A 14,675-nucleotide genomic window follows, 5' to 3' on the forward strand; every position below is an offset into this window, starting at 1 on the left:
TTCTTGATGTTCACTTGGTGTTCTGACATATATTCCCAATTATAGATATGCCTTCTCTCTCGCTACTTTAACAAGACACACCTTCTTGATAGCTCTCTGCGTTATCCTGCCAATACTAGCCAGAAATAAGATTTGCTGACAAAAATCAAAGATGAATGAAATGAGTTCGTGTCACCTTGAGCCTACCACCACAAGAACTCTAAAGACAATCTTCTCTGCTAAGAATCTACTTATTTTACTTCTGTTTTTCATGACTTCATGCTATGTTGAGGACGTCTTTGTAATACAATTTCAGGTACATTTGTAAGGAAGCTGGGATCATGAATTTTGCTTCAAGCCTTTACAGTATACCAAGAGAATCGATCTTTCATTTGGGGATTATGCAAGGTCTTCTTATACCTCATGAATTACACTGGACTGTAATAAATCTGAGATTTTGGAATGATCTCGCTTAACTGGTGTTAATCATTTAAAGTCTTCCTAGGAGTCAGCAAAAAAAATCATCAGTACTTATTGAAATACATACATACATATTTTTCATATTTTTGTATTTTCTCCTTTGAATTCCTGGCTTTATCTCTGATCTACAACTAAATACAAAATCTTCATTACTACCCAAGTAAGTCCAATCCACCCGGAACTAAAAAAGCACCATACTGATGATGAATGCCTCCTTCCCCCTCTCCTTAACCTAAATGTGTGCGATGTTGTTTTATTTAAATAAAATCATCTGAAAAGAAGAAGGGAAAGACTATACCAGGTTATATATTATACCAGAACACCTCCTAGTTGCTAGGTCTATTCTAGATGTCAGGGATCTAGCCCGGGCTGAACACCAGAAGTAGAGGAGAGAGGAAGGAGCAGGGGAAAATGACAAAGTATCTCTACCATCATATAAATGCATTCTAGCAGGGATAGGGTATGGGGTGTGGCTCAGTGGTAAAGTACTTGCTACCATGCATGAAGCACTGGGTTTGATCTTTAACACCAGAAACATATGAAAACAAAACAAAATAAAACCCAACACACACACACACACACACACACACACACACACACACACACACACACACACACACACACACACAATGTTAAAGCAAAAACATACATTCTGGTGTTCTGGGGACCAGATAGTAAAGTCAGAAAGATATGGGAATAGGGGAATAGTTGTGAAGAAAAAAGCTGACTACAGGGAAAGTTACCAAGGGCGACAGTGGTTGGTTGCACATTTAAATGGATAGTAACTTAACAGCTAGTAAGACGGGCATTTGTGGCTTGGGCCTACAATCCTAGTTACTCAGGAGGCTGAGATCTGAAGATTGTGGTTCAAAGCCAGCCCAGGCAGGAAAGTCTATGAGACTGTAATCTCCAATTAACCACCAGGAAACTGTAAGTGGCTCAAATTGGTAGAGCTGTATCCTTGAGCAAAACCACTCATTGATAGCAGTCAGGGTCTATGTTCAAGCCCCACCACTGACTCACACTACCCCCCCCACCAAAAAAATGTACATATTGGTAACTTATATAGGAAATTAACTTAAAACAAGATCTCTTTATTCTAAAATGGAATTTAAAACAAACAGGAGAAAGGAGGGGTTATGGGGAAGAGACAAAGGAAGTGATGGAAAGAGGCACTGTTACTAGGTAAAAGAGTAGGCCAAGCAGATGTCAGATCCCGCAGGCACACAGACCCTATGTGGGCAGCCTGGACAAGTGTTTCATCACTGCCGCAGGCATCGGTATTAAAGGATGAGTTCCATTGTCATCTAAATCTTCTTGAATGTAATCATAGTTCCCTTGCATAAGTCACTTCTTTGATTTGCAAGTTTTTCTTCCAATTCTTCCAGTGTTAATTTCTCTAGGAAATTTGAAGTCCGTTTTTCCTGGAAAGGGAAAGTGAGCGAAAACTGCCCTTAAGTGGTCAGTTTGACCTGCCTGGTTAGCGAGGGAACCACCTAAGGACAGTTCTTGGAAGTCAAGAGCTCTGGAGTCTGAGCAGGGAAGTGTACATCTGTAGGCATTGTGCCACTTAACTAGTGGGATTCCTTCTGGCCATGCTAGGTCACTTTCTTACCAGCCAACAGCCCATACCAGACTCTCCCTGGGGCATCAGTCCCCCTGGTTTCTCTTGGAATCTTGCAGCTTTCCTCTTCTTTCTCTCCCTCCCTCTCCTCCTCCTTTTCCTCTTTTTCTTTTTAGCCATTTGATTTAAAAACAAACAAAAAACAATGTCTCATCTTTCAGGGTCTAAAGCTATGCTAGGATACTTCCAAATATCTGATTGCTATCTCACAAGCTTCCTAGGGCTTCCTAAAACTTTTAGCAGAACATGGTAGAGTTCTAAGCCACCATGCAGGGCACTTACGTGAATTTCTAATAGAACAGAAATGCTCACATTCTTATAATAGTTCTTTTCCCCCTCCACAAGTAGCCATCCATATTAGAAGTGAAATTCTACCTGATAAAACTGTGAATAGTAAAACACACCTCACATACAAAAGTCCTATAATTACATTAAAAAAAAAACCCACAGAAATCTTGTCATTGAGCCAGGCACCGGTGGCTTATGCCTGAAATCCTAGCTAGTTATGTGGCTGAGATCTGAGGATCACAATTCGAAGCCAGCTGGGTCAGGAAAATCCATGAGACTCTTATCTCCAATTAATCACAGAAAAAGATGGAAGTAGGATTGTGGCTCAAGTGCTAGAGAACTAGCCTTGAGTGAAAGCAGCTCAGGGACTGTGGCCAGGCCCAGAGTTCAAGTCCCAGGACCAGCAGGACAAGCAGGGAGAGAGAGAGAGAGAGAGGAGAGAGGGAGAGAGAAAGAGAGAGAGAGGAGAGAGGAGAGAGGAGAGAGAGAAAAGAGAGAGAGGGAGAGAGGGAGAGAGAGAGAGGTGGGGGGATCTTGTCATTGAAGACAACAAATACCAGGGTTTTCTCTGTCTCTGTCTATCTTCAATATGAGACTATGATATGACTTCTAAAACTCCCATAAAGGCATTAGGGTGAACAAACCCCTAGTAGTCAAGCCCCTAGGACAAACCCAATGGCAAAGACTCTGTCTGGGAATAACAGCACTACAGACACCAGGGAGGAACGTTGAAAAAAAAATGGAGCCAAGGATTTATTTGGGTCTGCTGGAAGAGTTGTTTATCTTTAAATTAAAAACTCATCATTATCTTGGCAGATCCCATCTAAGGAGCATATGGAAGAAGATCCACTCTGGGAACAAGGCAGCCTCTGCAAATGAACATTTCTAAAAGAAGCTACAGGGCTGTGGTTTGGAATTGGCCTTAATTACAAGGCTTTTACCAATCTGTGACCCAGGGAGAGCCTCCCACCTGTGCAGTGATTTAGCATGAAGAATGCTTGTGATTTGGCGTGAAGAATGCTTACAATATGTGGTAGTGCTCACACACATATAATACTTCAACATATCAATTGCTAATTTTAATAAATGTACCATTCAATATTGTTAGAAGATTTCACTAGCAAAACTGTCCTTAAATAATTAATGAGAAGCTTTAGGGACAGAAGGAAAAATTGCTTGACTTCAGTCCATAGCTGTTCTTTCTTCCTAGATCTGAATGGATTCCATTCTTACTGGGATGCAAGTTCTTCTTACACTGATTTCAGGGTAACAACCGCCACCCATTTGACTTCAGCACAGACATAAAGTTGCTCTTAGTACATAAGACCATTGATAAAAATGCAATTTTATTTGAAAAATGTGCAGAAATGATTACTGAACTCAGCCATGGTATTCACACCCAGACACCGCAAAAATCATCGAATGTTATGATTTCTGAAGCTACTAGAACTTTGGTACAGCAAAATAATGACTTAGCAGTGTGCCAGAGGCAAATAGAATAAAATCTACATGTTCAAAGTTTTAAGTTACACTCATATCATTAGACAAAACAAATATCCACGTGGAAGACAGACAGAACAAGCATGCTTAGCTTAAAAATGACAATAATATTACATAAGGGTAAATTATGGAGAGACAGTACAGCACTTCAGAACTCTTATTAGAACTCTGTCTACTTGTAACATAATAACTAAAGCAGGATATTTTCTTTTTCTTTATTTTGAATATAGCTAGAATCTTTTACAAAAAGGCTATAGACACAAAAGCAGAAGTTGGACCATGTATGTTGGTAATGTATTATGTAGAATCGAACTGATTTCTTTGAAAGAAATACAAGATGATATACAGATTGAAATAGAGCTCATTTTTTTTTAGCAATGAGATACATTAAACATCTTTAATCAAATATAGTGATCTTACGGGGTCAGACTGTCCATTGGTAGTTTTCAATGCCCTTACTAAAATCAGTGGGTTGATGCTCTTACACTTCTTAATGAAACAAGTGGTTCAAATTTTCTACTCATGGTTAGGTTGTGCTAACAGTATCTGTTTAGAAAAGGGAACATATGTTAGAAGCCATGTTTTGTTACATAGCCTCCGTTCAGTTTCACAGGAACCCTAGGAGTTATTCAAGGTTTAAAAGTCCCATACAAGGAGAACATATTAATAATATTCAGTTAATAATATACTGCAGACTCACAACTTGTTCTTTCTGGATACTTTCATTTCCATATTACCAGAATTTCTCTCAATTAGCATGTGGAGCCAAAAACTATCTGGAAACAAAAACAAGGTAAATATATACAATTACCTAGCTAGACAGACAGAGCTTTGATGTACCAACAGACAAAAACATAGCAACCACTGTTAAGTAAAGAATCCATTTGGTTGAGGTCAGATGAGCTGGTTTCTACAGACTTTACTAATGAGCCTTAAACAGTATCCGTTGAAAGATAATAATATTTCTCATAGCATCTTGGAAAAGAAAAGAAGCAGTAAGCCAAATTTAAGCCCCTCAGTCCAAAGAGGAGTCCTCTGTATATTTTTTTCCCAAATGATGACACCCTTTTAAAATAGGCCTATTGTATTGGTGCTAATGTTTGTTTCTTTTGTTAATGATCTTCTCTTCATGTATGAGACTAGAAAATATCTCAGTTACAGACTGTTGGTATAAATGAGTCTAAAGAAATGCTACTCCATGAAAAGTTCATCAAGAGAATATTGTACTCATTATACAGAAAGTGAAAGGTTTAGAAATATCCCAAATTTTGAGGACAATAATGAATGTTATTTAAAAGATTTTATTAGCTTTGAAGCATCTGGGGTTTAAGTATCTTTATTAACACAATTCTAAGGGAATAAAATCTGCATGATATATACAAATGATGAGGAAATACCTTCCATCAATCTAGTTACAAAAGTTCTAACACTTTATCCTACCTGAAAATGAAGCTTTGGCCTTCTCCATGTTCTGTTCTATTGAACAGTATGATTTGGTCAACTTTTAACTCTTATTTCTCTCCACGGATCCTGTTCAACAGTGCCATTTTGGTAAGGTATTAGAAATCTATATATCCAACAATAATGTTAATCAGTTCTACATTATAAGACAAGCAGCTTCATGGTTTTATAAGGCATTGAGACACCTGAAATTATACTCTATATCCCTTTTCAAGTTTAATAATTTAACACTCTTCTCCAGAAATAATCTGATTTCACCTTGATTAAAGATCAAGGAAAAAATATAGCTCATGGTGAATTCTTAGACAATCTTTGTATATATATATATGCATATATATTGGCATCTTTAAAAATGATAAAAATTTTCCCCATAATATGCAAACATATTAGGCTTCTTTACAATGTAAAACTTGTCAGTATAAACTGAAGGATAAACTCTCACTTTGGCTAACACCAGCTCACAAATCTTTTCAGAGAGTTATTACATGTACTTAAGCAAACTACAGACTTGGAATATTAGTTCTTTGTAGTTTGAGTTTTAGAATGTAACTCTGAAACTCAATGGATGAGAAGTTTTGCTCAAGATTTTTTGGAGACGTACAGGAGGAAATCATATAGATATCCTTTTTGTTTGTTTTTTGTGTTTTTTGGGGGGTCCAGTCATGGGGCCTGAACTCTGGGCCTGGGCGCTGTCCCTCAGCTCTTCAGCTCAAGGCTAGCACTCTACCACTTGAGACACAGCGCCACTTCTGGCTTTTTTCTTTTTGCTTATGTGGTGCTGAGGAATCGAAAACAGGGCCTCATGCATGCAAGGCAGGCGCTCTACCACTGAGCCACCTTCCCAGCCCCAGAGATCCCTTTTTAAGCTAGTGGATTTGCAGAACAGTGAATGACTTTATTTATTAAGTACAAGCTTCTGAGTGACCTTCTCTCTCTAGTGACACACAGCATTCAGTGCATGAATCTGCTTCCCTCTCCACTGATGGGATGATACAGAGACATCAGCAACTTTGTTGACTTTCAGAAGATTCAATTTACAGCTTAAACAATTTTGTATTGTGACCATTACTATTTTTTAATGTAGTTATGCCCTGCTTTCTGGTCAAGCTTGTCTTTCTTATATAGGGAGAAAGAGTGAGTTGGTTTAAACTTACATAGTTCATCCTTTTCTATTCAGGTTGGGAAAAAAATTATAGTAGAACCATTACACTGATACAACTATATAGACTGACCCATCTGGTAAAAAAAAAAAAAAAAAGAGCAGGTAAAATTCTTATTTTAGAAAATGCTAGCTTTGAATATTTTTTGTTGTTGTTTTGCAGCCTGATAACTAATACTTTACAATGCTGACAAATTGGCTAGAGTGGTAACGTATACAGGTTTTAAAATCTTATCTAGAGACTCACAAATTCAAATCCCAGCATCTGGAATTTTCTCTGTGATTCCTGACTTGTGGCCATCATCGGACCCAGACACATTTGCCTTGGCTATTTTTGAAAATATGTTTCACACATTTGCCTTGGCTATTTTTGAAAATATTTTTCAGGGGCTAGGAATGTGATTTCGTGGTAGAATGCTTGTCTAATATGCATGAAGCCCTGGGTTTGGTTTTTAAAAAACAAAAAACAAAAAATAAAACTATTTTTCAAAAGGCCATTCTTTTCTTCCATTCAGCCTTGTTACATATAATGACAATGAAGTCAGGTCTGCACTGTGAGAAGTCAAGGAGAATCTCCAAATCCCAATCAAGTTTTTACATCCTTTGCTGATGATATCAGAAAATGATTTGCTGTGATGGTGTCTGTACAAGACCATCCTAAATGCAAGATGGGAAAAAATGAGCTTTGTGGCTAGAGACAAATTTGGTCACAGACCTGTGTGAAGCCCATGTGTGACCATGCTGTAAACGTCAAGTCTGTGTAAACACTACAGGAATGAATTCTATATCAGAAAAGAGTTTCATGAACAATTTAAATATTTCTTTTAAATATTAATGGATTTGGGACATCATCAGCCACAGGACACATCCTGGCTAAAAATCCATGCTGTGGTGAAAAGAAAGGCATGGTCGGTCTTAGACACATTCTGTATGCTCACAGCACCAAGTCAGTTTGGAATTGTAAAGCGAATTATGCCGAGCTACAAATCCTAAAAGAATTGGAGATGGGAATTTTTTTTAACCATGATTACAGAAAATAGGAGATCAGGTGCCAAATTGTACAGCCAAAACATTTTTAGATCAAGTATTTATTTACAAATAGAATAATATTTTAATCTTTGTGTCAGTTATAAATTCCATTTCTCTTCAGATTTTAGTAACTGTTATTCTTACAGGCAGAGTTCTATAATTGTGAGTGTCATCAACTTTTACTATGTGCTACAACTATCAAATAATGATCTCAAAATAGATCCTGAAAATTACTCACTAGATAATTGGCAATGACAGTATCTTGTTATGAGTAAATCAATCTCATCACTGGAAAAATGAACAGAAACTGAAAAACATATCCAAACAATTATCTTTAACATTTAATGAAGGCTAAGCATTCCCTACTATGGACAGACAGGGGACATCATAATTTGGATCCAAAGAAATTGATTTAAAAAATGATCATAAAATTTTGCCACAGTAACAGTGACAATGTTTTTACTCACTCTCTTTCCAGTAGGAACACCTTAAATATTATCCAATAGTTTTCTATTTTCATGGCACAAATATTAAAATTGTGAAAAGTATTTGACAAAAAAAAAACCACTATTGGAGAGATTACTCAACTGTGATCAATCTAGGAAGCTGGCATGGTTGGTGCTATAGAAATTGGAGGGGCTGAGCAGTTTACTGAGAAATACACTGGGGGCCAATCCCAGAAATAGCTTCCAAATGTTTTCATTCCTGGCATATTTCTGGGTCTAGCCTACCCCAAGAATGTTATAAACAGTATTCCCCTTGGATTGGTGTTTTTCTGAAACTGATTCAATACCAGATGGAGGTTGGTAGGGGAAGAGGGCACTGGGATTTTAGAGTTGCAAGTGTTGTAATTAAAGATAGATAGATAGATGATAGATAGATAGATAGATAGATAGATAGATAGATAGATAGATAGATAGATAGATAGATAGAAAGATAGATGGATGGATAGATATACACTATGTATGGACAAATGATATAATTTAAAATTTTATAGAAAGAGGAGTAATTATGTCAAAATGATATGTTTGCCATCAAAAGAGAAAATCTGAGGTACATTGCCATTGTTATTGATAAAGTGGATGGGTATTTTAAAATAGTATTTTGAGCTGGGCTACTCAGGAGGCTGAGATCTGAGGATCGTGGTTTGAAGCTAGCCTGGGTAGGAAAGTCCATGAGACTCTTACCTCCAATTAATCACAGAAAAGGCTGGAAGTGGCACTCTGGCTCAAATGGTAGAGCACTAGCCTTGAGGAAAACGGAGCTCAAGGACAGTGCCTAAACCCAGAATTCAAGCCCCAGGACTGAAAAAAATAAAATAAAATGGCATTTAGAGATGAATGGCTTATGTGTTTCAGAAAATGAGATTAAAAACATTAATGAAATGGCAGTTGTCACAGTGATAACAATAGACCAATGAAGATGCTTTTATGATAATTTTTAGAAAGAAAAATGAAGGCAGCTTTATATGAAAAAAATAAATTGATCACCAGTTTTGGTGAGAAAAAATAAAGCTCTATCTCTACCCAGACCTCAAATATAGCTCAACTAAAGGTATTTCCCTTTGACAAAATAAAAATATCTTGTAATAGGGAATGAGGTATTGCCAATTTTAATGACATTAAGATTCACAGTGACCACAAAATTCATTTATCATTATTCTGAAGTTGTTGGTTTTGCAAAGTGATACACCTGCATTTTGAATTGGGTATGAGCTGGGGCAAATATAGACATTCTAGTGCTTTTGTAAAATAAAAGAAAACCCATAACTACCCAGTAACTTTTTTGTTTCATGTCACCAGGAAGTTTAACCTTAAAAAAAATTTAAGGTTGTATAAGTTTTCTTGGTTATCTTTTAAAGAGACATTCAATAAACAGTGATGGCTTATTTTTCTTTGTGACTATTAATGAACATTTGCTAAAGAAAAACAAAATGTGAATCTGAATGCCTCCCAAATCAATTCCCAAATTTTGTTTAAAATGGAAACCTCTTAATAATGGAAATTCTCTTAACTCCAAATGTTAATGTCAGCTTTTAATTGGCTGGAGTGGAATTTGGCCAAGTAACTCTTGCAGATATCTGTAAACTATCCAAATGCCATGTTCCCATATTTTATTTTACTTCCGGGCCATTATTCTTGTACTTTGCTACTCACAGTCCTGTTCCTACCGCTGTGCCATTTATTAAAAATAAAAAATGGCATCATTACACAATCTCCTTCATCTTAGAAGTCTGACATTCACCCACTTATAACCTTATCAGTAACTTAATCATTCCACTGCAGTTTGTTGCATGGGCACAGTAATGTTATTCTTAATGAATTACGTGGAATTCTTCATTGTGTATCCATTTTTAGCTAACATTTCCCCCAATGATTCATACTCTGTGTAAGTCCAATTTTTTAAAAATTGTGTTCTCCTCATAGTGACCCATATAAACTCACTGATATTTCTTCTGGTATGCTTTCATATAAACTCAGATTCTTTATCTTAAAAAAAAAAAAGAGCATCACCTGGAGAAACCTTTGATTTTTGTTTGGAAGGGATTCAGAAGAGTTGATCAATTTGTTTGACTCTTCTGGTTTCTTAAAACAAATGGTCTGGCAGGAAAGAGAAAGACATACCCTTATGCATGGTCTACTCAATAACGATTTCTTGGGTGTCATTGTTTGGGGCAGTAATATCTGGGAAGGGTTCTTGGTTGTAAGTCCCTAAGTACTCTAGCAGGCACATTTCCTCTCCACTGTCTTTTCTCCATCCAGCTTCCCAGAATTTCCACCATTGACAGCATCTGGGACTTGTGTCTTCTCCACACACTGCTCCATTCGCTTCATTATTAAGTCCAGAAGAGTTTCCACTGACTTCTCCACATTCTGTCCAGTTGCTGCACTTGTTTCAAAATATGGTATTCTAGCATAGAAGAGATTTAAAGAAAAACCATATTTTCAAAATTTGAACTTGACAAATAAAATTAAACATATGTATCAGCTATCCTGTTTGGAGATGCACATGCATAATGGAATGGATATATCTAGCTACTTAACAAACGCATTACATCATAAGGTTATCATTTTTGTGAATATCTACTTCTTTTGAGTTTTTTCAAGAATTACAGCTCATCATCTCTACGCACCATTATTGTGCTGTACACAGATTGCTTGAATTTATTGTGCTCTTGACAAATGCTGAAAGTGGATGCTAAGAGTTATTACATAGAAATTTTACAGACAGATATAACAGGAAGAAATCAGACAAAGATAAACAAGATGTAAAAATGAATGACATTGAAAAGCACACAGCTGGTGGCAAGATGGTGAAGTCATCTTTTGTTGTTGTTGTTGTTGTTTTGTTTTTTGCTGGATAAGTTGGAAACAATCTTATTATTTTTCTCAATGAGTAAAAAAATATGTGTGGGTGACTCTCTTATGGCAAAGAGACCACTACAGGAAATAGGAAGTTGAAGCCTACATTTGAACCTTATTGAAAAGAAAAAATATAAAATAACAGGAGGGAAAAAAATCTCCACCAATGATTCATATACCATTGATAATTTTTATTTCTTTCTGATAAGCAATTCAGAAACATGATTTAGAACCTAGATATACACCAAAGAGAATATCGATATAAATGTAGTCCATATGTATTTGGAATTTAAAATTCCAAGAAGACATAAATTTCTCTGAATGAGAAATCTTTTCTTTAAAAAATGGCAGATATAAACTTAAAATTTAAAATGATAAAGACAAATTGTATTTTGAAAATCAATTTGCAATGGCATAGACTGGTTAACTCATAACAGTCCAGCTACACTGAGGGTTACATTATCCAGGCACACAGTTTTATTCTTTTTTTTTACAGTGAAAGCAAGGGTTATACTGTGGGGGAGGGACATACAAAGCAACAAAGAAATAATCTTATCAATGCGTTAGAAACAATTGCATGAAAGAAAAAAAACCATTTGAATACATATCTTAGGGTTAATTTCCCTAACATCACCTTATCTGACCTTTTCTGCTTGACTCAGTCATATACAAGATGAGACTCCCTTAAAGAGATTATTGAAAGGCAGAAAGCTATAGAGTTTAAGAACATGAACTATGATCTTAGACTCCCAGAGTTGAATTTAATCTCTACTTAAATATGGCCTTCTACCAGGTATTTAATATCTGTGTGAATGAGGCTTCGTACAGAAAATTGGGTATCTAGTGTTTAACACAAAGTTATGCAAAGTGAGGTGAATAAAAGTCTAAGGGCAATTTGTAACTGCTAGCACATGATAAGGATACAGTCAATGTCAGGTGCCAGTATGAAGTAATTTATTGGCATACTACATATTTCTCTGGAAGATGGCTTTAATTTGCTGCCTGTTCTTCCTCTGAGGGGGTTTCCTCCTCTCTCCCTCTCATACCCCTTGCTTCAGCCATGAGACAGCAGTCCTCAAGGTCAGAGTTCTCAGTGGGACCCACTTACCCGTACTTCTCAGCCAGTTCCCGTGCTTGCCTCTCATTGACTTCCCTCTGGTCTGGCAGGTCTGCCTTGTTGCCAATTAATACTATATCTGGATTTTCACAGTAAGCATTTGCTTGCAGTTGGCCTTGGAAAGAAAACAGATGGAATCAGCAAGCCAGTGACAAACAAGGGATGGTAAGTGACTGCTCATACTCCAGATTCCTAAATGAATTGTTCGTCTGCAGTCTAGTTGCTTGCTAGTAACGACTGGCCAGTTTGCCTACTCTCTGCAGTCACATCTTCTTCATTTATTAAATGAAGATGATGCATGATGAGTGATGGAATGCGAAGATATATGAGAGACCCAAATCAACACCTATCCGTGTTCAGCTACAACAGGAAACCCTCTCTTAGCCCCACAACTGTATCATACGGGGTGTTCCTCGGAATGAAGCAGAGATAACAGACATCATTTTAACGCACGTACATTTCGCTTGTTCCATTAAGAGGCTGCTAGCTCTCTTAATTAATTAATCAGTTAATTACTTGGGATAAGTCTCACTCTGTAATCTAGGCTGGCCTCAAACTGGCTCCTCCTAAGTTTTGAAATTCTAGGCTTATGCAGAAACACTGGGAACCTGGATTTCTCTCTTCTGATATCAAGAGTAATGGTCTATGGAAAGGAACATTTTTGAACAATTGTTTTGTGTAGAAACAAACAATTGTTTGTGTGCTTATATAAGAAGTATTCTGTGTGTGTGTGTGTGTGTGAAAGAGAAAAGGGAGAAAGATACAGAGACAGAAAGTAAAAGACAGTGAAAGACAGGAAAGGAAGAGTCAGAAACAGAGGAAAGGAAGTTAGGGAGAAAGGAAAGAAGGATGGGAGGAAGGGAAGGAGGGAAGAAGGAAGGGAAGAGGGATAGAGAGGGAGGGAAGGTGGAAGAAGTGACAATAGATAAGGAAGAAAGAAACAGGAAGAGAAAGGGGAAAGAAAGAAAGGAAAATAGAACCCAATAACCTGTGTTTTTGAAGTTCCGAGGCTACTTTAATGTCTACCTTCAGGCATACTGTGCAAACCTTGTCAACATTAGATGAAGAATACAAAGACTAACCCTGACACATCAATGATTTTAGGGTTAGAAAATTCAAGTGTTATTAAACTTAGCTATTAATTGCCTTAAATTCCAACAATATCTTTCTGGAGAATTCAATACAGGGGAGTCACATGTGCCTTGAAAAAAAATAAACAAACCATTCTCTGAAAGAACTTCCTAATCTTATCACTTCCCTGTCTCCTCAGAAGCTAATAATGTCCCCCGAATTTAGGGAAGGGCATACAATATTAAAAGGAAATAAAGGTCGATTCTATGATAAACACTTATTTGGAGAAGTACGTAAGAAAGACAAACTTGGTTAATACTTTCCCCATTGGTTGTCACTGTGTTATTGAACTCATATTGTATACGATGAGTTTATATATTATATGTGATTATTTTTGCATATATGTGCTTTGAATATCCACTCAGTAGCAAGTATTCATCAAGATCCAAAATAATATGTGGAACAAAATAGAGAAAAGTCTTCACTTTCATAGAGCCTGTTTTCTGGTGGTAGAAAGAGTCCAATACCCAAGTTAACTCAAAAGCATGTACTGCACAGACAAGGTGTGGCAGGACCATGTGAACTATAAAGCGTGTTGAGGCAAGCCCTCAGAGTGATGAGAGATTCTCTGCTAGATGGGTCAGAAAAGCCTGTCTCAAGGGATAAGTATGCTTTTGACAAAAGTGTGGGAAGTAAAGCACTAGCACCCGCTTGAAGACAGAGGCAATAAATAGTGCAAAGACCCTAAGGCAGGAGTGGCGTCTGTCCCCTGGGAGTATGGTCAGCTGGTGGCCAGTGAGATGAAATCAGAGTAAATATAGTAAAAGCAAATAGAAAAGGCTGGGTGCAGGTGGCTCACAGCTGTAATCCTAGTTGCTTAGGAGAATGAGATCTGAGGATCCTGGTTTAAAGCCAGCCAGGGAAGAAAAGTCCATGAGACTCTAATCTCCAATTAACCAGCAAAAAGCCAGAAGCAGAGCTGTGGCTCAAGTGGGATAGCATTAGCCTGGAATGAAAAGCTAAGTAGGACTCCCAGGCTCTGAGTTCAAGCTCCAGTCTCAGCATAAAAGAAGTAAAGAGAGAAGTAACCAAGTTATCAAGTGGCCCCAGAAGTGGTTCAAAGCTTAGGACCCTGGATTTTATTCCAGGCTCAGTGGGAAGTCAAAGATGAACTCTAAGCATAGGGCATAAGGTGATCCAGCTTTTTAAAAGATTTTTTTACTCCTTTGTACAACTACTCAAATAAAAATATAAAAATAAATTACACTGGCCACAGATAGACCTAACCAATCTGGGAATGACAAAAATAGCACCTGCCCCATGAGGCAATTGATCTTTGCTGTTATTGTTCATTCCACTGGGATCAAACATCTTATTAATAACGAAGTGTGAATGAAATATTCCTTTGAGTGCTACAGCAATTTAAAAAAGGTTGTCTTTAGCTGGGTACCAGTTGCTCACACCTATAATCCCAGCTACTCAGGCTCTGAGATCTGAGGATTGAGAATCAAAACCAGCCCAGGCAGGAACGTCCATGAGACTCTTATCTCCAATTAACCACCAGAAAACCATAAGTAGCACTGTGACCCAAGTGGTAGAGCATTA

At 37.3% G+C, this 14,675-nt stretch overlaps 1 protein-coding gene across 2 annotated transcripts in view; it reads right to left on the reverse strand.

Annotated features, from left to right (window-relative positions):
- Positions 1-3,700: 3,700 nt before the first annotated feature.
- Rab27b (RAB27B, member RAS oncogene family) overlaps positions 3,701-14,675 on the reverse strand; it is a 134,956-nt gene continuing 123,981 nt past the window's right edge. For both annotated transcript variants that reach the window (XM_070029096.1, XM_070029097.1), the window contains 2 exons: positions 11,991-12,114; positions 3,701-10,430 (listed from right to left, as the gene is read on the reverse strand). In XM_070029096.1, coding sequence (XP_069885197.1) covers positions 10,241-10,430; positions 11,991-12,114 — 314 coding nt within the window. In that variant the 3' untranslated portion in view covers positions 3,701-10,240. The remainder of the gene's footprint in view (positions 10,431-11,990; positions 12,115-14,675) is intronic.

The sequence above is a fragment of the Dipodomys merriami genome, unplaced genomic scaffold, assembly GCF_024711535.1.
Source record: "Dipodomys merriami isolate MVZ:Mamm:240054 unplaced genomic scaffold, mDipMer1.0.p SCAF_2, whole genome shotgun sequence".
NCBI classification, from domain to species: domain Eukaryota; kingdom Metazoa; phylum Chordata; class Mammalia; order Rodentia; family Heteromyidae; genus Dipodomys; species Dipodomys merriami.